General features: G+C 57.1%; 2 protein-coding genes across 3 annotated transcripts; both read left to right on the plus strand.

The window, feature by feature from the left end:
• The first annotated feature begins 572 nt into the window (after positions 1 to 572).
• On the plus strand, positions 573 to 6,356 carry PRR14 (proline rich 14). Of its 2 annotated transcripts, none has more exons than XM_010362218.2 (12): positions 573 to 762; positions 1,539 to 1,610; positions 1,734 to 1,902; positions 2,656 to 2,774; positions 2,846 to 3,035; positions 3,301 to 3,344; positions 4,151 to 4,260; positions 4,569 to 5,157; positions 5,295 to 5,364; positions 5,446 to 5,537; positions 5,812 to 5,883; positions 5,974 to 6,356. In XM_010362218.2, exons 2-12 carry the CDS (start codon positions 1,588 to 1,590, stop codon positions 6,251 to 6,253), a joined length of 1,758 nt encoding a protein of 585 aa, XP_010360520.1. In that variant the 5' UTR covers positions 573 to 762; positions 1,539 to 1,587; the 3' UTR covers positions 6,254 to 6,356. The 2 variants fall into 2 exon arrangements, with proteins under 2 accessions (XP_010360520.1, XP_010360521.1); XM_010362219.2 differs by lacking the exon at positions 573 to 762 and adding an exon at positions 825 to 1,080.
• A 1,978-nt stretch (positions 6,357 to 8,334) lies between these two features.
• Positions 8,335 to 20,747, plus strand: FBRS (fibrosin). The gene is given in 19 exon segments (XM_030924971.1): positions 8,335 to 9,875; positions 10,161 to 10,340; positions 11,070 to 11,105; positions 11,194 to 11,223; positions 12,326 to 12,374; positions 12,466 to 12,766; positions 14,125 to 14,426; positions 14,625 to 14,830; positions 14,946 to 14,990; positions 15,210 to 15,305; positions 15,532 to 15,600; positions 16,410 to 16,439; positions 16,817 to 16,888; positions 17,218 to 17,335; positions 17,441 to 17,521; positions 18,463 to 18,546; positions 18,678 to 18,885; positions 19,005 to 19,155; positions 19,157 to 20,747. Coding segments are annotated over 19 exon segments (2,952 nt in total). The 5' UTR covers positions 8,335 to 9,419; the 3' UTR covers positions 19,595 to 20,747.
• The last annotated feature ends 3,278 nt before the right edge of the window (positions 20,748 to 24,025 follow it).

Raw genomic sequence — 24,025 nt, forward strand, 5'->3', positions numbered from 1 at the left:
CCTCCTGCAAAGACGCCCCTGTCCTGTAGCCCTCTGCGCGGACCGCGGGCACCCCCACTCCTCCGGGAAGAAGTAAGGTAGACAACACTCAGGGGAAGTCAAGCTCAGCGCCCCCAGTCTCCTCCCCACTTCGGCTAGGCCCCATATCTCCAGGACAAGGCGCCAGCAACGGAGCCACAGGCCGCACCAGCCCGTCTTCGATCCCGGATGTTCGGACTAAGGGCCTCTGCCACCCACTCCTAAACTCGGACCCTGGGTCGTGGGAACCCAATTTAGGAACCCAGGAAGGTGCCGGAACCTTCCTCAAACGAGGCCACTCTAGGAAGTTGGGAATTTCACATATCGTTAGCACTCAGTCGACGTTTATTGGTCTAAGAACGAAAGAACCGGAAGATGCCCTTAAAAAACGTGGCGGCACTCTAGCTTCAATCGGTTGCCTCAACATATCAAGAAACCTGGCATTGTATGTGGCCCTCAAAAGATGACGCCACCCGGTCCACCATGGTTCAACGAGGACTAAGACATCTGCCCTCAATCATCATGGCGGCGCCACTCAGTTTGGCTTCCTGCCCCTAGGGATGATGGCCGCCAGGTGGCTTCACTTAGTTTTTCACTACCCCGGAAGACGGGGACCGACGATTGGGCGGTATCCAGAGGCCCCGATAAGAAGGCCATCGGCGGTTGGGCAGCCTTGGGTAAGCTTGGTTTTAAAGGAGCCGGAGGTGGGAGCTGCGGAAGACCCGGGATCCACGGGAGGCGGCGGTGAGCAGCGCTTTGGGGAGGGCAAGGAGTGGCTGGAGAGGGCGGGGGTGGGGCGGGGAAGGAAACTTCTGAACCATCTGGTCTTGGGCCGGGGGAGACCGCTGGGCGGGGACGCAAGGAGGGAGGGGGCGTCTGTGGGCGGGACCTCCCGGGATTGGAGTGAAAAGGGTATCTGCTTGACAGTGGATCCCTGGGGATCTAGGCTGAGTTCGGAGATGCTCCAGCTCGGGCCGCCCCTGTCTGATAGGAGCTTTGCGGCGCCGAAGCTCACAGGGGAAGGAGAAGCCTCGCCCGGCGTCTGATTGGCGGAACCGCGCTGTAGGATTCTTTCCTCAGGGATCCAGTCTAGGGGATTTGGTGGGAGGGAGGGTCGTCGATGTGTGGAGTGTTGCTTTGGAGTCCTCGGCCACTCGCTGTGAGAGGAGGAGGATCACAGAGGGATCCAGCGGAAATAGCCTCCCAGGACCGGGATCCCCGTGGATCCCGGGGCACAATCTGCAGGGACAAAGGCCTCGGGAGGCTCGGGCCGCGGGAGAACTGGGGCCGCTGCATTCTGGGTTCTGGCGGCAGGTGCCAGGCAGGGCGCGAGTGATCCGCTGATCACGGCGGTGGCAGCGGGAGGACACCCGCTCCGGGCGACCGACCGGGGGCGCCCTTTCGCGCCCCAGGGCTGCGGCCGCTGGGCTACGGGGAGCCGCGGGCGGACCATGAAGGGCGGAGCCCCAGGGAAGGGGCCAACCCTCACCCCCCGCTCCCCCGCTCCCCCCTTACCCCAGGCCGCAGCCTGGGATTCCCCAGGGACCCCCTGGAGCCGCCGCGTCTCCCATGGACTTGCCCGGGGACCCCAGGTGAGAGCGCACCCGGCCCGCCTGTCTTGACCCCGGGAGATGGGGATCCTGGCGGCCGTGCCGGGAAACTACAGAGCCAGCGACAGGTTCGGGCGACCGTCCTCTGCTTCTTTCACCCTCCAGCCCGCCTGGCCAGGCGCGTCTGTGCCGCCAGCCTCTGACTCGAGCATTATGGGGAGCCAGGAGCCCGAAACGGCCGAGGCTGCAGCCCCTGGGGGCCCCTTCTCCCCTGGAAAAGGCCTCTCGGCGGGTCCTGGCCGTGGTGCTGGAAGATGTCATGGCTGTTCACATGGTGAGCCCCCTGAATCGAGAGACCTGCTATTCTCCCCTGACTTTCCTCACTACCAAACTCGGGCCAGATCGCTACTGAGGATAACTGAAGTCCAAATCCATCATTGTTGTACCCATCCCTCAGGCAGCCTCCCTCATGCTAGAGTCCTGCTTGGCTCCCACTTACTCCAACCTAGAATTGGGCAGTGCCCGTTCCCCCCACAAACCTTTTTGGGATGGAACCACATCCCTGTAACTCTGAGAAACTCTTCTGCTTTTTTTTTTTTTTTTTTTTTTTTTTTGTAGAGACAGGGTCTTGCTATGTTGCGCAAGCTGGTCTCAAAATGGCATCAAGTGATCTTCCCATCTCTGCCTCCCAAAGTACTGGGATTACAGGCATGAGCCACGGCGCCGGGCCGAAACTCTTCTGCTTTCTTCCCAGCCCAGCCTCCTTAGGAAGCAGGCTGAGGTCTTTGACTCCACTGCACAGATAAGAAAAACTGTGGCCCAAAAAAGGCAGTGACCCACCCTAGCTCACCCTGTCTGTTTCCCTAAACAGCGTGGGTGAGATTACCCAGGTCCCACACCTGCAGTTTAGGACTCTTAATATCTAGCCCCTAATTCAGTCCAATTCATCTCTTCTCTGGGGATCCGAGTGAATTCTAGCCCCAATCTCTGTTATGTTTGTGGCTCAGGGCACTGTTAGGCACAGGGAGACCTTGTCCCATCCAGCCTCATTCCATCACCTTGCTCTTGACACCTCTTTCTCTTCCAGGTCCCCGTGGTACCCTCAAAGGAGACCTCCATCCCACGGCACCACAGCCGTCAGGATCCTGTCCACAGGCAGCCTCCTGCCTCGCCACCCCGGCAGGCCGGGTGGTCCTCGAAGGCCAGGTGAGCATGGCAGAATGGGGGTAAACCAAGGGCCCAGCTGAGCCCTTCTAATCTTCCTGTTCCCTCGCTAGGCCTCCCGATCCTCTGTGTTTGTGTCGCGAGCCCTTGAGCCGCGTCCACCGGACCTCTTCCACCCTGAGGCGGCGATCAAGAACAACCCCTGGCCCAGAGGAGGGCCCTTCACAAAAGGTGGACCAGGCCCCCCAGCCCACCCTGGTGGTGATGCTGGAAGACATCGCCAGTCCTAGACCCCCAGCTGAGGTATGGGAACTGAGGGTATGGATGTCAAGGGTTCTACTGGGTTCCAGCAGGGATAGAAGAAGGGTGGGAGGCCTGAGTCTTAGGTGGATTTTTCTTGGGGTGAGGAGAATGGCATTGTAGGTGGCAGACACTACCTGAGCAAAGACTATATAAAAACGTCTTTGGCATGAACCCAAGCAAGTATCTGGGAACTGAAAGAGTCAGGATGTGGGGCACTAAGGAGGCTTCCCTGCCTCCCCACAAACATTCCCCTATTTTTATCCAGGGCTTCATTGATGAGACCCCCAACTTCATCATCCCAGCACAAAGGTGAGAGAGCTGGAGTAGGGATTATCAAAGGATCCAGGCAACAGCCATCATCCAGGTAGCCAGAGCTAGGGGCATCGGGACTGATTGATCCAATCCTTCCTTGTGACATCTTAAAAAGTCTTAAGGGGCCAGGCACACTCAGGCCTGTAATGCCAGCACTTTGGGAGGCCGAGGCAGGAGAATTGCTTGAGCCCAGGAGTTTGAGGCCAGCCTGGGCAACATAGTGAGACCATATCTCTACAAAAACATTGTTTTGTTTATTTATTGTTTATTTTTGAGACGGAGTTTTTGCTCTGTTGCCCAGGATGGAATGCAATGCTGCAATCTCGGCTCACTGCAACCTCCGCCTCCTGGGTTCAAGTGATTCTCCTGCCTCAGCCTCCCCAGTATCTGGGATTACAGGCATCCACCACCATGCCCGGCTAATTTTTGTTGGCCAGGCTGGTCTTGAACTCCTGACCTTGGGTGATCCACCCGCCTCGGTCTCCCAGAGTGCTAGGATTACAGGTGTGAGCCACCAAGCTCAGACAAAATATTGTTTTAAATTAGTTGGATGTGGTTGTCCTTGCCTGTAGTTCTAGCCACTTGGGAGGCTGAGGTGGGAGGATTGTCTGAGCCGGGGATGGAGTTCAAGGCTGCAGTGAGCTGAGATTGTGCCCCTGCACTCCAGCCTGGGCCACACAGCAAGGCTCTGTCTCAAAAAAAAAAAAGAAGAAGAAGAAGAAGCCTTAAGGGATAGGGGAGTTGCTGGCTCAGGTGGGATACCTGGAAGTTCCCCCTAGCCTTTACCTTGCCCTTCACCCCAGAGCTGAGCCCATGAGGATAGTTCACCAGCCAACACCTCCACCCGGGGACCGAGAACCCCCATTCCAGCCATCTGCTCTGCCTGCAGACCCTCCGGAGAGCCCACCACCAGGTAAGGACTTGAGTAGAGATCAGATGAGACTTGGGGATCTAGAACATCCTAGTTGAGCTTGGAAGTGTCAGGTAAAGAGGTGGGGATAGGGTTTAACCCCCTCCCAGGGCAGGGCATGGTATATGAAGATGGGATGACGATGTCAGAAGCTTGAAGCTCAATTCTTAAATGCAGAACTTAGTGTTTTAGGGGTGGGCTAATTCCTCTGTGCACAAAGTTGAGCATGCGGGGAGGGGCTGAGGCTACTGAGGAGGGGCTGAGACACTGCAGCCAAGGAATATCCACCTGTGACCCTCTCCTTTCCTCAGCCCCAGATCCTGCTCTGGAGCTCCCATCCACCCCACCACCGTCCAGCCTTTTACGCCCCCGCCTCAGTCCCTGGGGCTTGGCCCCGCTCTTCCGTTCCGTCCGCTCCAAGCTGGAGAGCTTTGCTGACATCTTCCTCACACCCAACAAAACCCCACAGCCCCCACCCCCATCCCCCCCAATGAAGCTGGAGTTGAAGATCGCCATCTCAGAGGCTGAGCAGTCTGGGGCTGCTGAGGGCACTGCGTCTGTTAGCCCCCGGCCCCCCATCCGCCAGTGGCGGGCTCAGGACCACAATACCCCAGCACCTCTTCTTAAGCCCTCTCTGGGCCGAAGCTACTCCTGCCCTGATCTGGGGCCCCCTGGCCCAGGTACCTGCACCTGGCCACCTGCTCCACCCCAACCAAGCCGGCCACGGCCGCGGCGGCACACTGTGGGTGGTGGGGAAATGGCCCGAGCCCCGCCACCCCCTCGGCCCTGTCTCCGGAAAGAGGTCTTCCCTCTCGGAGGAATGGGAGCCTCCCCTTCTCTCGCCACATCTTGCTCGTCCACGGCATCCACTTCCTCCTTCTCCGAACCAGCAGAACCCAGGTAGTGCTCTCAAAAATCCCCCCTCGAAGCCTAGCCGCAGCCTGGTCCCAGCCTCCTTCCCTGAGTATCCAGCGGGCAGGAGACGGGGCATAATGCAGTGAATCCTGTTTGTCCCTGAGCCTTGACCTTCTTGGCAGGTTGGGTTCAACCAAAGGGAAGGAGCCAAGAGCCTCAAAGGACCAGGTGCTTTCAGACCCTGAGACCAAGGTAGGCATTCAGATTGTGTAGAAGAGACTAGTGGGGGCCTGAGCCCATGTCACTCTTTTACCCTCTGCCCCATTTTTGCAGACCATAGGAAAGGTTTCCCGATTCAGAATACGCAGAACACCAGCCCGTCCTCAGCTAAACCTTACACCAATGGGACTGCCTCGACCAATCAGGTGAGGGGCTCATTGGGCATTGATCCGTCTTGGCCAAACAGATGCAGGCTCATGTCCCCTGAAGTATAGCTTTGTCTCCCCTCAGGGAGCACAGTCCAGTCCAAAGGATTCAATTCGGTGTGGGCATGGTTTGTGCTCAAAATTGCCTGTCTGCCTTATGTAGCACTCCTGGCCCTGACATGTCCCAGAAACTGAAATACAGACCAGGCCTTACCTGTCCCTTCAGGCCCCACCGGCCCAAGGTTTCTCAGTGGCCTCTGCTCTTTGCTCACAGGTTGAACAAGAAGGAGTTCAGCTTGGAAGAAATTTACACCAACAAGAATTACCAGTCACCCACAACCAGGAGGTGAGACACTTGGAAGGCTTGAGGGTGGCAGAGGGAAGTCTGGAGCTATGGGGCATGCTGATAACCAGCTCCTCTCCCTGCCTCGCCCAGGACCTTTGAGACTATCTTTGAGGAGCCCCGGGAGCGCAATGGGACTCTGATTTTCACCAGCTCCAGGAAGCTCCGGCGGGCTGTGGAATTTCGGGACAGCAGCCTTCCTCGATCACGACGGCCGTCCCGTGGGGTCCGGGCTGCAGGGGGCAGGACTGTTCCTCCCCATGTGGCCCCCAGCCCTGATGTGGGCCCCCTGCTCCAGCAGCGGCTGGAGGAGCTAGACGCCTTGCTCCTGGAGGAAGAAACAGTAGATGGGGAGCAGCCCCACTGGACCTAGGTGCCCTATCTGTTTGTCATCCATTCTTAAGGGATGGGAAATCTCCCAGGCAGTTTTTTTTTTTTTCTCTATATTTCTAGTAAAGTTTTCGATATGTTTCTGATTCTTTTGTATCTCTAGCTGAGTTTAAGACTGATTTGGCTGATGTTTCTACGTTGACCCCCAAAGGTCTGAGAACTGGGACTGGTGCCAGAGATGGTGACAGGCATTGGGTACAGAGTACAGGGAGGGGGTGGAGTGGTCACTTGAGATATAGATGGATAGATAGATAGGAATGGAGTTTCACTCTTGTCACCCAGGCTGGAGTACAATGGCACGATCTTGGCTCACTGCAACCTCTGTCTCCGGCATTCAAGCAATTCTCCTGCCTCAGCCTCCCAAGTAGCTGGGACTACAGGCGTGCACCACCACACCCACTAATTTTTGTATTTTTAGTAGAAACGGGGCTTCACCATGTTGGCCAGGCTGGTCTAGAACTTCTGACCTCAGGTGATCCACTCGCTTTGGCCTCCCTAAGTGCTGGGATTACAGGCATGAGCCACCATGCCCAGCCTAGAGATATTCTCTTGATTAGAGGATTCTCCTGTGTGGAGGGACACTTCTGAAGCAGTGTCAGATGATACTGTGACCCTAGACCCTGGTCTGGGTTCTCCCAATTCATTTATATAGAGACTGAAAGGCCTATAGTGGGTCAAGGCCTTGAAGATCAAGATGGCCCTGAATTCCTACTAACATGGAGGTCAGGACCTGCTGCTGGATTCAAGAGCTACGGTAGGCCAGGTGCGGTGACTCACGCCTGTAATCCCAGCACTTTGGGAGGCTGAGGCAGGTGGATCACAAGAGACTAGGAGTTCAAGACCAGCCTGGCCAACATGGTGAAACCCCGTCTCCACTAAAAATATAAAAATTAGTTGGGCATCTTGGTGCATACCTGTAATCCCAGCTACTCAGGAGGCTGAGCCAGGAGAATCACTTGAACCCGAGAGGTGGAGGTTGCAATGATCTGAGATTGCACCACTGCACTCCAGCTTGGGGGACACAGCCAGACTGTCCCCCCCAAAAAAACAAAAACAAAAAGAGCTAAGAGTAATGGGCCATAATGAAGCACTCAAGACGACTGTCATAGGTGCTTGACCTGCACATGTCCCTGCGACAGGGAATTAGTCATTTTATGGATGAGAAAGCAAGGCAGGCATGTCAGCGCGCTGTCCACTTTCAAAACGGTAACCTGGGCAACCGGAGGCCAGAAATGGCTTCCTCTGTCTTTTTTTTTAAGCCAGTCACATTGAGCAGCGGGGTGCATCTTTCATAAGCGAGAGGCATCACGGGGCAGTGGCTGAACACAGACGTGGCTAGGAGACTACCGGCCCGTTTGTGCGCGCTTTCCTCTGTCCCAGTAAAGTGGGCTGACAGCATCTCCCTCGTGGAATTATTACCAAACGCAGTCACTAACGCAGAGAAGAGCTCATGCAAGTGCAAGGTGTTTTCGAATTGCTAGCGCTCGGGGACCGCTGCCAGCAGCCTCGCCTGGAAAGGACGCGGCTACCTGTTAGCGCGGCCGACGCAGACACAGCACGCCGCCGCTCGAGCCACCCCGCGCCGCGCAACAACCCGCCAGCCGCCAGCCGGACGGCGGCGCCCCCACGCGCCTGCGCGAGACGCCAGGCTGTCTGCGGGCCGCGCCGAGCGGCGGAAAGGCGGCGATGACTTAACTGGCTGAGGAACAGAACCTCTCGCATCCGCACGCCCCCCAGCGGCCAACGGCCCCCAACGCCTCAGGCTCCGCGTCTCCGCCCCCTCGCCTGACGCCATCAGGAGACTGGCCAATAAACTAACAGTAGGAAGAGGCGGGGCCCTGCGGGAACCTCCCCAAACACCTACTTCTAACCAGTCGAGTCACAAGACTGGGGGAAGGGCGGAGCCAATCTGACGTAACCCAATCCAAGATTTGAGGGCGGTTACATGCATCCACTCCCTCGGGTTTGGCTCCGCCCCTCGCCGTGACGTGACCCTCTCAGCCTATCAGCGACTGCGCCCGTGGGGGGGTGAGGGGAAGGGGGCGGAGAGTGGGAGGAGGCCAAGAGAGGAAGGAGGCGTAGGCTGAGGAGGAAGAGGGAGGAGGGGCAGGGAAGTCCTGGCGGAGAAGCGCCCCAGGACTCCAAAGGAGACAACAGGAATTTGCGCTGGAGGTCCCCCGCTGCCCTTCGGCCGTTCCGGATTCCTTAAGGCCCAAGTCGGACAGAGACGGAGGAAAGGAGGAAGAGACTTTTATGTCGGCGGACAGAGGAGCTGTACCCGTCACCGTTGCCTCACATCCGGGGCTTTGGAGGGCTGGCCCCGCGGCCTCGCCCCGCCTCGCGCCTTTCATGGCGACCGGAGGCGGAGGCTGGAGGAGCTGGGTCCGGAGGAGGCCCCTTTAAATCTCCTTAAAGGGGTGGCCACTGAACTCGGCGCACTCCAACGCCAGCCTTAAAGGGGAAGCGGCCGAATAGACGCTGACAAATTGAGAACTGTGCCGTTGGGAGAACTGGGGCGAGTGGGGTTTTTATTTACCTCCTCCTCCCCCACACGCAAGAAGTCTTTTAAATTCAACTTAAAGGGGAAGTGGCCGCTTGTGGAGGACTAGAAACTAACTCCGAGCCCTTAAAGGGACGGCCTGCTGTTTGAAGGACCCTGGCCTCCTTAAAGGGGTGGCCTCGTTGAGCCGGAGGACTTGAGACACTTTTAAAGGGGAGGTCTGCGTTTCGGGCGAGCTTTCGGCCCCTTTTAAAGGGGTGGCCCTTCCTCTTCCTCGGGGAGACTTGCCTCGACCCCTGGCAGGGGGCGGCCACCGCACTAGACCGCCGGACACTGTCGGGTCGTCTTAAAGGGGCCAGGGGCTGGACAACTTGAGGCCTCGCCTTAAAGGGACGGCCGCCCCGTTTTCGCCGTCGCGGCCCCGCCGAGCCCGCAGGGGGGGCCCTCGGGCTTGTCGCCCCGGGGGCGGCGCCGGCTTCCCGGGCCGTGGCCTTGGGGCAAGCTTGGGGCCAGCAGATCCGGCTTTAAAGGGGAAGCCGTGGCCCTCTCGTCGCTGTGCAGCCGCCAGCGCCGCGCCTGCGACCCCGGGCCTGCGGACAGTCCGCTTCGGGCCCCGCCGCCTCCGGATGCGGCGCTGAGGGCGGTCGCCATGGAGACGGCAGCGGCCGCGGCCCCGGGCCCGGGCTGGGCAGCGGAGGGGGAGCGGCGGCGGCGGCGCTGCTCGCGCCGAGACCGAGACCGGGAGCAGCGGCGCCGCCGAGGTCCAGGCGGCGACGCGCCCCGGGCCCTGCTGGCCGCCCCGCGCGGCTCCTCGTCCTCGTCGTCGCCGCCGCCGCCTGCCAGGCCTTGGTCGTCAGCTTCGTCTGGAGAGCGGCCCGGGGGCCCGAGACGCCGGCGGCCCCGTCCGAGACCTCGACCCCCGCGACCCCGAGCTCGGAAGCGGCCTGCCGGCTCGGGCAGCCGCGGGGAGGAGGAGGAGGAGGAGGAGGAGGGGGGCGCAGACGACGGGGAAGCCGAGGAGGAGCCTGAGGAGGAGGAAGAGGAGGAGGAGGACTTGATCGATGGCTTCGCCATCGCCAGCTTCGCCACCCTCGAGGCCTTGCAGGTGGGGCCTAATGGGGCTGGGGGGCTTTGGGGGTTTCCGAGGGGCAGTAAGGAGGGTGCAGTGCCCGGAGTGGGTGGAGTTGAGGGGGGAATGCTGTCACCCCAAACCAGAGCAACCGGCTCCTCTGGCCAGGCCTCTGCCCCGCCCTGGGGTGGGAGGAGGTAGAGCTTGTCCCTAGGGACCCGGTTTCCCGGCCTGAGGGGTACTTGGGCAGCTTGGTCACCCCTAGAGGGATCGGGAGCTTGCCTTTTTCCATCCACCTCAGCCCCACATCCTTCTCCACAGAAGGATGCATCTCTTCAGCCCCCAGAGCGACTGGAACATCGGCTGAAGCACTCTGGGAAGCGGAAGAGGGGGGGCTCCAGTGGGGCCACCGGGGAGCCAGGGGACAGCTCTGATCGGGAGCCTGGCCGGCCCCCTGGGGATCGGGCCAGAAAATGGCCCAATAAGCGGAGAAGAAAAGAGGTGAGCTTGTCCTTTAAAACTCTTTAGGCAGAATGTATTTCCCACAGCCCCGTTTTTCGTCAGCAACGCCACTGTCCCTTGTAAACAGGGACCCCAGTCTCTAAGGGCAAAGAGGCAAGCAGGGAAAATTTGAGCCCTCACTCTCATCTGGGTCTGACGAAGGCCTGTCTACAGTTAGGTGCACCTGCTTTTGCCTGGTTCTGTGAATACTTCAAACGTTTTGATAATTCAGAGAGGCATCAAAGGAACTTAGTTGGGTCATAAGGTCCCTGCTTTTCCTCGAGGTGGTGGCAGTCCAGCAGGAAAGAAATAGGAAGCAAACACCTAGACCTTAACTTGAGAAGCTACAGAAAGCAAAAAAGATGGGGAGAGATGCTACAGAAACCCACATGAGGAAGCCGCTTGTGCTGCCTGGGGGATGGGAGGAGAGTTGTGGTTGGGGAAAGCCCCCTAGGATGTCTTAGTCAGGTCCTGAAGTATAGTCAGAAGTTTGCTAAGAAAAGAGACGGGGAAAAGTTGTTTTGGGCAAGAGCACGAAGACGTGAGGACCCGGCGTATTTAGGAAATGGAGAAAGCTCTGGGCCCCGGGTGGGCAGTGGCGGTAGAAGCAACTGGAAGGAGAGGCTGAGATTAGATCCTGGAGGCCCATGAGCGCCCTGCTGGGAGCTGCGACTTTCCCAGCCGCCTCAGCAGCCGCCTCCCTCACCTCTGGACTCTGGTCTTCCTCAGGCGTCCTCCCGTCACTCTCTGGAAGCTGGATACATAGTAAGTGCTATCCACCTGTCCTGGCCCCTCCCCACTCCACCCTGGGCCTCTTCCCTCTCGTGACACCTCTGTCTTTCCTTCTCCCCAGTGTGACGCGGAAAGTGATCTGGACGAGAGGGTGAGTGGGGCTAGAGCTTGGGTGGGCAGTGTCACTGCTTGTAAAAGGGACTGCAGCATAAAGGCCTTCTACGTGCAGCAGACAGCCTTCCCTTGAGTGGGAAACATGGCTTAGGTTGAGTCAGGATTAGGTTTTTGGGAGGAAGGGGGGTGAATTGGGAGGGTAAATGGCATCATTTTTCTTTTGGTGACTAGGACTAGCTGACCAAGGAATGGAGGGTCCATGCTTTAGCATACTATTCTTTCCAAAGCCCTCGAGCTACTTCTGGTTCTCCACGGAAACCCAGAGTGGCTGTGGCGCTGAGATGGGCCTTCTGCTGGTCATCAGTCTCTTCTTAGAATGAAGATCTCGATTCAAGTCTGAGCAGAGACCACAGATAGAGTAGTGAGGACACTAAACCATTGTAGTCAGTGTAGGGACTCAGCTTATGAAGATGTATTTGAGTTTATTCTTAGGGGTGATTTGCTTATTGTGAGATAATATGTCCTAGAAATTAATGGTGTACCCATTGGGCCTATGTAAGTAACTCAATTTGCACTGCCTGATGTGTGTCTTGTTTTCGTTTCAAAAGTTGACTGGATAGGACTGTGGTGAACCGGTGGGTTCTTGTCCATTTCCTTCATCCATCTCTGTCTAGTTTAGGCTGACTGTTGCTACAAGAAGAGGGGGCCCATTCTTGAGGGAATCTGCAAGCCTGAGTTTTAATGAGGAATCTCCGGATTCTTAAATATCTGCAGTTAGTTTAAAACTTTTACTAAAAGTTTTAAGTGGACCAAATATATCTGTAAGCCAGGGAGGCCTGTGAGCCAGCAGCTAGTGACCTCTGACGTTTTGGTTTGGTTTGCCTGCTTCTCTGCTGCTTCAACGCTGTCTCCATTTAGTTCTCCTGGCCTATCGGATTCTTGGGCTCAGCTGTTCCACTCTGTTCTTTCTCCAAGCTCAGCCCTGTTAGAGCCCAGTCTTTGATGGATCTCAGCTAAACTGAAGGAACAGACTTGCTGCTACCACCAGTTCCTAGCAGCCTCCAGAGGCTATTTGGCCTTCCTGGGTGGAGGCCTGGCCTGCCCACAACCTAACCCTATCCCTTGCCCTTCTTCCCCAGGTCTCCGATGATGACCTCGACCCATCCTTTACTGTCTCAACCAGCAAAGGTTGGTCCCAAGGTCTGGGGCCTGGAGGCACGGGAGGGAAGTGGGGTGAGCATGAGCCTCAACTGAGCATGTCTGCCGTCCTGCCCCACAGCCTCGGGCCCCCACGGCGCCTTCAATGGGAACTGTGAAGCAAAACTCTCCGTGGTCCCTAAAGTGTCGGGCCTGGAGCGGAGCCAAGAACAGCCCCCAGGGCCCGACCCGCTGCTAGTGCCTTTCCCCCCAAAGGAACCACCGCCTCCACCGGTCCCTCGGCCTCCTGTCTCACCCCCTGCACCCCTGCCGGCCACCCCCAGTCTGCCACCCCCACCCCAGCCCCAGCTGCAGCTTCGGGTCTCGCCCTTCGGCCTCCGCACTTCTCCCTATGGCAGCAGCCTGGACCTCAGCACTGGCAGGTGAGTGGTCTGGGGGATTGATGCGGTCTGGAAGGGCCTGGTCAATTTGGTGCCAACCCTTGCTTTCTGTGGCGGGGACACAGGATGGTACCTCTGGTGTATGACTTGAAAAAGGATTCTGAGGCTGAAAACTTTGAGAAAAACAAATGGAAAGAGATGACCGCAGGACTTACTTGAGTCCGTTACACATTCCCCTGCAGGGGAATTCAGGCTGTGCTGTTTCCCAGTTGTATTTGCTGGTGAGAAAGCTTTTTCAGACAGGCAAGTCTGCTCGGAATAGTGTTCTTTGGAACATACTTTGGGAAATGCTGACATGATGGTTAAGAGCGTTGGCTTTGGTGTCAGACCCAGATTCAAATTCTTGCTCTGACGCTTCCTGGCTGTGTGATTTTTGACAAGTCACTTAAACCCTCTGAGCCTCGATTTCCTCTTTCTGTCAAATGGAATAATCATACTATTTTCAGCTTAAAGCTGTTGTGAGGATTAACTACGAGTGAATGCAGTGTTTCCCAAAGTGTGTACATTCAGTATCAGTGACATATGGGATGATTTCAGGTTTTATGTGAGTAAACTTTAAAAAATAGTAATGAGTTAGCTTTTGTGAGCTTTAGAAAGCTAAGTGTCATGCCTCAGCCCCTTGATTTCATACGTGTTTAGGGGGAGGCTAAGTAAAAAAAAAAAAAAAAAAGAAGAAGAAATTGAGTTCTTAAAAGAAGCCAATGATGCAGTTGAGATGGTTACTCTGCTGGGCAGCAGTGGGGAAGGTGGCATGGACTGTTGGAGACTTGGATTAGCTTTTAAAGCAGGTGCTCGCCACAGGGTAAGAACTATTGACACTTATTTTTGATGCTCTATTATTTTTGTCACCGTCATTGTCATCGTTGTTATTGAGAAAACTAAGGCTCAGAGAGGAGCAGTGACTTGCTCAAGGTCACCCCAGGCATTCATGGCAAGATGGGCCTAGAATTCAGGTCTCCTGACTCCCAGGCCAGGCCAGTGTGGTGCTGCTTCCACTGTTGTAGGGTGGGGGACCCCAGGTGGCTTGTTCTAATTCAGCGTCAATATGAATGATCTGTTCTGTGCTGTGGTTGAGTCAGAAAGGGAAAGTCATCTGGCCAGAGATGGCAGAGGCAGCTGTGTGGATGCAGAGACCTAGACAGAGAGAAGTGGGGGTTGCTGGGTGTGGGAGGCACCTCAGTCTGAGAATGGATTCCCTGGGGGAGGGGTGTCCTGGGGCCGGGTTCTGCCACCTCCCGTGTTGGAGAACCAGGGTCACAGTATCACCCAGGCTTCTGACCCCCACCCGTCAGAGCTGGCACCTCCCAACCCCTCACTCATCTCCCCACTTCTCTCCCCAGCTCTTCACGGCCGCCCCCCAAGGCCCCGGCCCCTCCCGTGGCTCAGCCTCCCCCCTCATCATCCTCTTCGTCCTCCTCCTCCTCATCTGCCTCCTCCTCGTCCGCGCAGCTCACCCACCGGCCCCCAACGCCCTCACTGCCCCTGCCTCTGTCTACCCACAGCTTTCCCCCTCCCGGGCTGCGGCCCCCCCCACCACCCCACCACCCCTCCTTGTTCTCCCCTGGCCCCACCCTGCCCCCACCCCCACCCCTGCTGCAGGTGCCAGGGCACCCTGGGGCCTCAGCCGCTAACGCCCTTTCTGGTGAGTTTGGGGTCCTGGCCGGGGGGGTGGGGGGGCCATGGCCCCGGGCTCGGGCCCAGTTGGCTTTGGGGCACCTGGGCCTCAGCAGACAGCAGGGCTTGAGGAGGGAGTGGCTCAAGGCCAGAGGGAAGGCAGTCACCTGGGCCCAAGGAGGCTGATGTGGCGACAGCATTCTCCTTCTCCCGTCCCCTCCCACAGAGCAGGACCTGATCGGCCAGGACCTGAACTCTCGCTACCTGAATGCCCAGGGTGGCCCTGAGGTGGTAGGGGCAGGGGGCTCGGCCCGGCCCCTGGCCTTCCAGTTCCACCAGCACAACCACCAGCACCAGCACACCCACCAGCACACCCACCAGCACTTCACCCCTTATCCCCCGGGCCTGCTGCCACCCCATGGCCCCCACATGGTGAGCTCCTCATTGGGCCGGTGATGAGGCTCGGAGGCCTCAGGGGGAGGGCATGGCTTCCGGGGGAAGGCCCGGGTCCCTGGCTGGCAGCTTACTCTTCCCTTCTCTCCCCTAGTTTGAGAAATATCCAGGAAAGATGGAAGGCCTTTTCCGACATAATGTGAGTGTGCGTGTGTGTGTGGGGTGTGTGGTGTGGGCGTGGATGCATCCATGCGTGTGACCCTGACTGCTGGGGTCCAGTCTTCAGTACAAAAGCAAGAGCCTTGAGCCTGGGAGAGCTCCCTGGGGGGCTTTACGGTGGAGGCCCGTGGACTGACGGGCAGACTGGACTTGGGCTGTGCCTCCACCCCGACCTGGACTAGTCCCCTTCTCTCCACAGCCGTACACGGCCTTCCCTCCCGCAGTGCCCGGGCTGCCTCCGGGCCTCCCGCCGGCCGTCTCCTTTGGCTCCCTGCAGGGGGCCTTCCAGCCCAAGGTGAGCTCCCAATCCAGACACCACCACTGCCTCCCATCTTGACATACCCAGACACGCCACGTGCGAGCACCCTCCTCCCATTCCCCAAAGCCGTGCCCATCCTCCTGCCCTGCCCAGGTTTCTCCAAAGCCATGATCCCTCCCTGCCCCGTGTCCCAGCTTGGTTCTAGACCCCTTTGTGCTCGGTGCCAGCTCTCCTCTCTGATCCCTCCACTCCCCTTTCCCAGAGCACGAACCCTGAGCTGCCACCACGACTGGGGCCGGTGCCAAGCGGGCTCTCCCAGAAGGGGACACAGGTGAGGGGGCCAGGGCAGGTCCTGGGGGAGCTGGAAGGTGTGTTGCGGGGAGAACAGAACTGACTTGAGGAGAGTGAACTACTGATTCCTCCCTTGAATTCACAATCAGGGGTGTTCCCGGGTGTCTAATAGAGGGAATTTCTGTAAATAACTGGCTTTCCCAGGCATGAGGAATGAAAGTTTCATGAGCTTGTTCCAGGAATAAGATGATTAGGATAGTGGTTTTTGTAGTGGTTTTCAAACTTTTTAATAAAGTCACAAAACACTTTTTTTTCCAAATGACATCATACCAGGAAGCCCTGTTCGGAAAACAAAAGATAAGCTGCCCCTTGGTGAAGTGAGGAGAGCCAGAGCCTCCCTCCCTCCCCTTAGCACTTGCAGCAGCGTAGACCCCAGAGCTGCAGGAGCATTGTGAAACGCACAGGACCAGTTTCCTACAGGAAAGACTAGGCCAGAAGTTTTCCAACTTCCTTCAAAGGCATTTTTCCTAAAGAAATCTTAAACAGACCGCTATACTCTAAAGTTGGTAATAGGATAGCTTCTCTGAGAAACCTGTCCTGCCTGCCCCTCACCACCCGCAGCCTCCCAGCAGGGCACCTCCCTGGGGCTTGGTTCAGAAACCTTGTGCTGGAGGAGAGATGCCTAGAGTGGGAGAGATGGGGAAAGGAGTTTGGGCCTGAGCAGGAAGGGTTTGAGGGAGTCCCAGTGTCTCAGGCATGTGGGGGGTGAGTGAATGCTATGGAGATGTGAGGCACCTGGCCCAGGACTCAGGTCTGAGTCGCCTCCCATCTCTCCTTTGCCATCCCCAGATCCCCGACCATTTCCGGCAACCTTTGAGGGTGAGTTGTGTGAGGACCTCAGGCTGCATGAGGCTGGGGGCCGGTGTTAGGGTGTTTGGCTAAGGGGGGTCTTGCTTGGGAATAAGTGAGAAGCCCAAAACATGGAGGCAGCCAGATGTGGAACAGCAGAGAGTGAGGGCTTTCAAGTCGCAGACCTGGGCTCAGATGGAACTGGCCATGGGACCTTGGGCAAGGCAGTTGATCTCTCTGAGCCTCAGTTTCCTAGGCTGTAAAATGAACCTAGTCATCCCTTGGTTGTAGGAATGATGAGTAGGGATATTTTGTGGCGAGGCTGGGCCCAGAGCTAGGCCTGGAGTGGATGATGAGTGAACGTTCTTTCCTTCCCTTTCCCTTTGGTCATCCTTCTGGGGCGGCAGAAACCAGGGAAGTGGTGTGCCATGCACGTGCGTGTGGCTTACATGATCCTGAGACACCAGGAGAAAATGAAGGTACTGGGGCCGGAGGGCTGGGGAGAGTGGGTCTCAGAGTCAGGGGAGGACTGAGCTCTGGGCACTGGCCCTCAACAGAGCTCAGTAGAATCTTGGCCAGAAACATTTTCTTCTGTCCTCCATCACTGCTGAACAGTTCCATGGCTGGCACCTTAGTTCTCTGGCTCCTTAGCGGGCTGCTCAGAGAAGGCTCCAAGAGAGGCAGAAGATAGGCATCCAAGCCCCATCTGGGTGCCAGCCAGCCTTTGGAGGGGAACCACATGTGGGAGAGCAAGAGGGGGACCAGACCGGCTCCTCATGTACTGCCCCTCTCCCTGTGTCCCACACAGGGTGACTCCCACAAGCTTGACTTTCGGAACGACCTCCTGCCCTGCCTTCCGGGGCCCTATGGGGCCCTGCCCCCTGGGCAGGAGCTCTCCCACCCGGCCTCCCTCTTCACTGCGACTGGTGAGTCTGGCCAGCCCCCTTGGGCCTGAGGTTCCCCGTCTATAGCCCAAGACCCCAGCTTGTGCCCACTCAGCCTCATCAGAATCTCCCACCTCTCTGCCCCAGGTGCCGTCCACGCTGCAGCCAACCCTTTCACGGCAGCTCCCGGGGCCCACGGACCCTTCCTGAGCCCCAGCACCCACATTGGTAAGAGCCAAGGGCGTGTTGGGCAACCTAGGCCTTGTCCCTGACTTCCAGGAGATGGAAATCAGACCCAGCAGGTAGCTGGAATGCGGGATAGACCTGGTTCCACTTGCTTAGTGACCTTCGGCAGGTTACTCTACCCCCTCTGAGCCTTGATTTCCTCATCTGTAAAATGAGTAGGAAAGAGCAGGGTGACTTCAATCTCTGCCAGCTGGAGCCCTGTCTCCCAGTAGCCAGTGGCAGGGGCAGTACACCACCTGGGAGGGGAAGGTGGGAAGGCAGTGCCGGCCCAGGGGAGAACATGGCCACTGACTCCTAGGATCTTGGCGGGCTTCTTGGGGAGGTTTCACCTGGGTTTGGGTAGACAAGGAGGAGTTGAGCTTGGTGGCTTGGAGAAGGGTGTTCCTGGCTGGGGACATGGTGACATTCCAGTGGCAGGATAGGTTAGTTGTTTTGTCTGACTGTGTGACGCATGCATGAAGTTAGGGTCAGGTTGGGAAGGGCCCTGCATGTTAGGTTGGGGGGAAGCCAAAAAGGTCTTCAGGCGAGTGGCTTGCTGCAGAGCGGAGATCTGCTGCAGTGGGTCCAGGCGGCTGGTGTTGGGGAGTGGGGGAGAAGAGCGTGACTTCATGTCAAGGAAGCCCTGGGTTGGTACCGCTCCCTGGCTAGATGACCCCTGGCAAGTCATTTCACCTCTCTGAGCCTGTTTCATCATCTTCAAGTGGGCATGATCCTAACCACCTCTTGGGCTTTTTGTGAAGTTAACCAACAGGGTGCTTGTCAAAGCTCAATACCTTCCTGGCCCAAGGAAGTGCTCAGCACACGGCTGCTGAAAGCAGGCAGCTGAGGACTCCAGGCACCGGTCCTGCCTCTGCCCAGCCAGGCCTGGTGCCTGCTCAGCACCAGCTGCCCAGTGCTCTGACCACCCCCCTTTCCTCCCACAGATCCCTTTGGGCGTCCCACAAGCTTCGCCTCCTTGGCTGCCCTCTCCAACGGGGCCTTTGGAGGCCTGGGCAGCCCCACATTCAGTGAGTGTGGGTGCGGTGGGGTTGGGGGACTGCGGCTGTGGGGTGACAGCTCAGGCCGGGGTCTGGGAGGAGGCCTGAATGGGGCCTCCCACTCCTGGCCCCTGTCACTCTCTGCTTCACCCTCTGCCCAGACTCCGGCGCCGTCTTTGCCCAGAAAGAAAGCCCAGGGGCCCCACCAGCTTTCGCCTCCCCGCCGGACCCATGGGGCCGCCTGCACCGCAGTCCTCTGGCCTTTCCTGCCTGGGTCCGGCCCCCTGAGGCCGCCCGGACTCCAGGCTCAGACAAGGAGCGGCCTGTGGAGCGGAGGGAGCCCTCCATTACCAAGGAGGAGAAGGACAGGTGTGCCTCCCACCCACCCTGCCCCTGCCCCTGCCCCTGCCCCTGCCCCTGCCCCTGCCCCACTCTCAGCCTCTGCTGCCCCTGGAGAACTTCATTCTCTCCCCACGCCTGCCCTCCAGGGACCTCCCCTTCTCACGGCCCCAGCTCCGAGTTTCTCCTGCTACTCCCAAGGCCCGGGCTGGCGAGGAGGGGCCTCGGCCAACCAAGGAATCCGTGCGGGTAAAGGAAGAGCGGAAGGAGGAGGCTGCTGCTGCTGCCGCCGCCGCCGCCGCCGCCGCCGCCTGCTGCCGCCGCTGCCGCCGCCGCAGCAGCCACTGGGCCCCAGGGCCTTCACCTGCTGTTTGAGAGGCCCCGGCCGCCCCCGTTTCTGGGCCCTAGCCCACCAGATCGCTGTGCTGGCTTCCTGGAGCCAACCTGGTTGGCAGCACCCCCACGCCTGGCAAGGCCACCCCGCTTCTATGAGGCGGGTGAGGAGCTAACTGGACCCGGGGCCGTGGCTGCTGCCCGCCTTTACGGTCTGGAACCTGCTCACCCCTTGCTCTACAGCCGCTTGGCTCCTCCACCGCCACCTGCTGCGGCCCCAGGCACCCCTCACCTTCTCAGCAAGACCCCACCAGGAGCCCTTTTGGGGGCACCACCTCCACTTGTGCCCGCCCCCCGGCCCAGTTCCCCACCTAGGGGCCCCGGCCCAGCTCGGGCTGACAGGTGAGGGGAGGGGAGGGGTCGGGGCGAAGCTCCATCTCCCGTTCCTTTAACCAGGTCCTAGGGCTGAGGTTTTAAGCTAGGGCTGGAGGGCAAAGGTCATAACCTCACCAGCCACCTCTGAGGTCATGGAACCTGGGAACAGAAGCCTCATCCCCCATGAGACCAAGCATCACATGGAGTGTAGGGTCACTGGGAGAGCAGGGGTCACAGCCTCTAGAGAGGGAGAGGGGTGTGTACATGGGAGTGTGGCTCATCTCGGGGGCCATGGGGCCTCCTGAGGTGCACCTTTGCCCCTCTAAGGGCCTCTAGGCCCTGGGCCTGTCTCCCCAAGGGCTCACTAAGCCAGAGGCCAAAGTGCCCCCTCCCCTTCACCTACCACCCAAGTCCTCATGCCCTCCGAGGGCTGGAGGAGGAGGGGCTTAAGGAAGGGGGGTTCCATGTACATATTTATCACCCCTTTCACATAGCCCCAAGACCTTTTGTACATTTTTACAGGGGTGCCCCTCCCAACAGTCCCCTTCCTGGTTAATTAAATCCTCAGACTGGTGCTGTGTTCCTAGCCTCTGGCCTCTCTGTGGGGGAGGGAGATTGCAGGGGGAAGAGCCGGGAAGGGACAGTCAGGCTTCTCCCTGGGAAGGTGGGGCCAGCAGGAGATGACCAACAGGGGCGGGACCTGGGGACCTGGGCTGGAGGGAAGGGCAGAAGCTTCCTGCTTGGCTGACAGCCCTGGTTCCCCCAACATGTTCCCATTCACTCTGCCCCCACCCTCAAAGGCTCAGCCTCTAAATCTCAGACTTCTTAATGGCTCAGTCCCCGTTACCCCATTTCCAAGTGCCCCCAGGACTCCTGGGCCCTGCTTCCCTGAACCCTGTTCTCCAAAACCCTGCCCCAGGCTAAGGGTGGCCAGAGAAGGTCACCATGTACCACACACCAAAGAAGGGGGTCGGCCCAGGGGTGGGCGACACAGGCAGCTTCTTCGGCAGCCTCACGGCAGCAACCCCAGCCTTCCCAAAGCAGCAGGCGCCTCCAGGCTGGGGCCCCACCTAGAAGGCAGGGGTCAATCTAACAAAACCCTAACGTTGACCTTTTTCCCCGGTGGGGCTTATTCTGTAACATGACTTGCGGATATTTATATAAAAATGAGTGTTACAATGAGACCCTTGGCTCCTCTTTGAGTGTGTGTGGGGTGGGTTGAGCCAGGGTGGGTGTGGGTCCTGGGGTAAGGAAGGGATTAGGACAGTACTGTGCATATCCTGCCAAGGTTTTCCTCCCTCCCATCCGCCTGGGTGAGTTGGTCTGCCGCTTCAGGAGGGATGGGTTCGAGGGTTGGGCACTGAAGTTTTTCACATTATTTTTCTATAACCAGGAATACATAGTATGTAGGACTCAAGCAACCCAGCAAGAGACACTGAGCAAAACATTAAATTTCTTTTTCACCTGCCAACCTGCCCAAGCCCCCATCCCCTTCCCCCAGGTAACCACTGTCAATCATTCGGTGTGTATTCTTCAGCTCCTATGTGTTTACCTGCACATGTCTGCACAGGCAGAGTATGTTAAAAAAGATCTATAATTTAAAATTTTTCTGGTTTTTGTTAAGTAATACATAGTCATATAAAACCATTCAAACACACAAGTACAGAGCACAGAGGGAAAGTGCCCCCGTCATCCCACCTCTTGCCACCTCTTGAGGATAACCACTGTTTTGTTTTGGTTTGTTTTGTTTTGTTTTGTTTTGTTTTGTTTTGTTTTGTTTTGTTTTGTTTTTGAGATGGAGTCTCGCTCTGTCGCCCAGGCTGGAGTGCGGTGGCCGGATCTCAGCTGACTGCAAGCTCCGCCTCCCGGGTTCACGCCATTCTCCTGCCTTAGCCTCCCGAGTAGCTGGGACTACAGGCGCCCACCACCTCGCCCGGCTAGTTTTTTTGTATTTTTTAGTAGAGACGGGGTTTCACCGTGTTAGCCGGGATGGTCTGGATCTCCTGACCTCGTGATCCGCCCGCCTCGGCCTCCCACAGTGCTGGGATTACAGGCGTGAGCCACCGCGCCCAGCCTGTTTTGTTTTTTTGAGACAGTTTCGTTCTTGTTGCCCAGGCTGGAGTGCAATGGCGTGATCTTGGCTCACCGCAACCTCTGCCTCCTGGGTTCAAGCGATTCTCCTACCTCAGCCTCCTGAGTAGCTGGGATTATAGGCATGTGCCACCATGCCCGGCTAATTTTGTATTTTTTTTTTTTAGTAGAAGTGGGATTTCTCCATGTTGGTCAGGCTGGTCTCGAACTCCCAACCTCAGGTGATCTGCCCGCCTCGGCCTCACAAAGTGCTGGGATTACAGGCGTGAGCCACCACACCTGGCAACCACTGTTAATTGTCAGGGAAATTCCTCCAGTTATTTTTCTAGCTATTACAGGCCACTGCAACAAAGCGAGGCACATGAATTTTTTCATTGCCTGGTGCATGTAAACGTTATGGTTCTGACTGGGCGTGGTGGCTCATGCCTGTAATCCCAGCACTTTGGGAGGCTAAGGTGGATGTGGTCAGGAGATCGAGACCATTCTGGCCAACATGGGTAAACCCTGTCTCCACCAAAAATACAAAAATTAGCCAAGCGTGGTGGTGTGACCCTGTAGTCCCAGCTACTCAGGAGGCTGAAGCAGGAGAATCACTTGAATCCAGGAGGTGGAGGTTGCAGTGAGTTGAGATCGCGCCACTGCACTCCAGCTTGGGCGACAGAGTGAGACTCCGTCTCAAAAAAAAAAAAAAGAAAGGAAAGAAAAAAGGTTCCTGTTTCACAATACTGCAGTCTGCAGTCTAAGTGAGCAATAGTGTTATGTCTACGAAAACAGGGACATACCTTAATTTTTTAAATGGTAACAATCATCTGAGCTTTTGCAAGTCGTAATCTTTTTGCTGGTGGAGGGTCTTGCCTTATTGGTGATGGCTGCTGACTGATTGAGGTGGTGGTCGCTGAAGGCTGGGGTGACGCCAGTTTCTTGACAACAAGGAACTTTGCCTCCTTGATTGACTCTTCCTTTCACTTGAACACTTAAAGGCCATTATTGTAGGGTTATTAATTGGCCTAGTTTGAATATTGTCTCTGAGAAGAGGGAGGCCCAAGCAGAGAGAGAGAGAACGGCCAACACACACTTATTCATTGAGTTCGCCCTCTTACGTCGGCACTGTTTGTGGCACCCCGAAGCAATTGCAATAGTAACGTCAAAGATCACAGATCATTATAACAGATACAATAATGGAAAAGTTCCAGATAATGTGAGATTTAACAAAATGTGACACAAACACAAAGTAAGGCCATGCGTGGTGGTTCACGCCTGTAATCCCAGAACTTTGGGAGGCCGAAGTAGGTGCATCCCTGAGGTCAGGAGTTCAAGATCAGCCTGGTCAACATGGTGAAAGCCCATCTCTACTACAAAATACAAAAAGCTGGGCATGGTGGCTGACTCCTGTAATCCCAGCTATTCAGGAGGCTGAGCAGGAGAATCACTTGAATCCGGGAGGTGGAGGTTGCAGTGAGCTGAGATCGTGCCACTGCACTCCAGCCTGGGTGACAGGGCGAGACTCTTTCTGTCTTTAAAAAAAAAAAAAAAAAAAGGCCGGGCGCGGTGGCTCAAGCCTGTAATCCCAGCACTCTGGGAGGCCGAGACGGGTGGATCACGAGGTCAGGAGATCGAGACCATCCTGGCTAACACGGTGAAACCCCGTCTCTACTAAAAAATACAAAAAAAAAAAAAAAAAAAAAAAAACTAGCCGGGCGTGGTGGTGGGCGCCTGTAGTCCCAGCTGCTCGGGAGGCTGAGGCAGGAGAATGGCGTGAACCTGGGAGGCGGAGCTTGCAGTGAGCCGAGATCCGGCCACCGCACTCCAGCCTGGGCGACAGAGCGAGACTCCATCTCAAAAAAAAAAAAAAAAAAAGCAAGTCACTACTAAGGTCTAAGGTGGGCTGCCCCAGCTGGCGCCTACCTGAGCTCCTATAGAATTAACTGCATGGTCTTATTCTAAGTATGCCTGCTTTTTTTCTTTTTTGAAACAGGGTCTCACTCTATTGCCCAGGCTAGAGTGTTGTAGTATGATTTCAGCTCACTGCAACCTCCACCTCTGGGCTCAAACAGTCCTCCCACCTCAGCCTCCCGAGTAGCTGGGACTATAGGCATGCACCACCACGCCCAGCTAATTTTTGTACTTTTTGCAGAAACAGGATTTTGCCATGTTGCCCAGGCTGGTCTCAAACTCCTGGACTCAAGCCATCTACCTCCTGGGCCTCCCAAAGTCCTGGGATTACAGGTGTGATCCACCACACCCAGACTTGTTTTGCTTTTGAGGCAGTCTCGTTCTGTTGACCAGGCTGGAGTGCAGTGGTGCGATCACAGATCACTTCAGCCTCCAACTCCTATTCCCAAGTGATCCTCCTGCCTCAGCCTCCTGAGTA

This window comes from Rhinopithecus roxellana, chromosome 20, assembly GCF_007565055.1.
Source record: "Rhinopithecus roxellana isolate Shanxi Qingling chromosome 20, ASM756505v1, whole genome shotgun sequence".
Taxonomy (NCBI): domain Eukaryota; kingdom Metazoa; phylum Chordata; class Mammalia; order Primates; family Cercopithecidae; genus Rhinopithecus; species Rhinopithecus roxellana.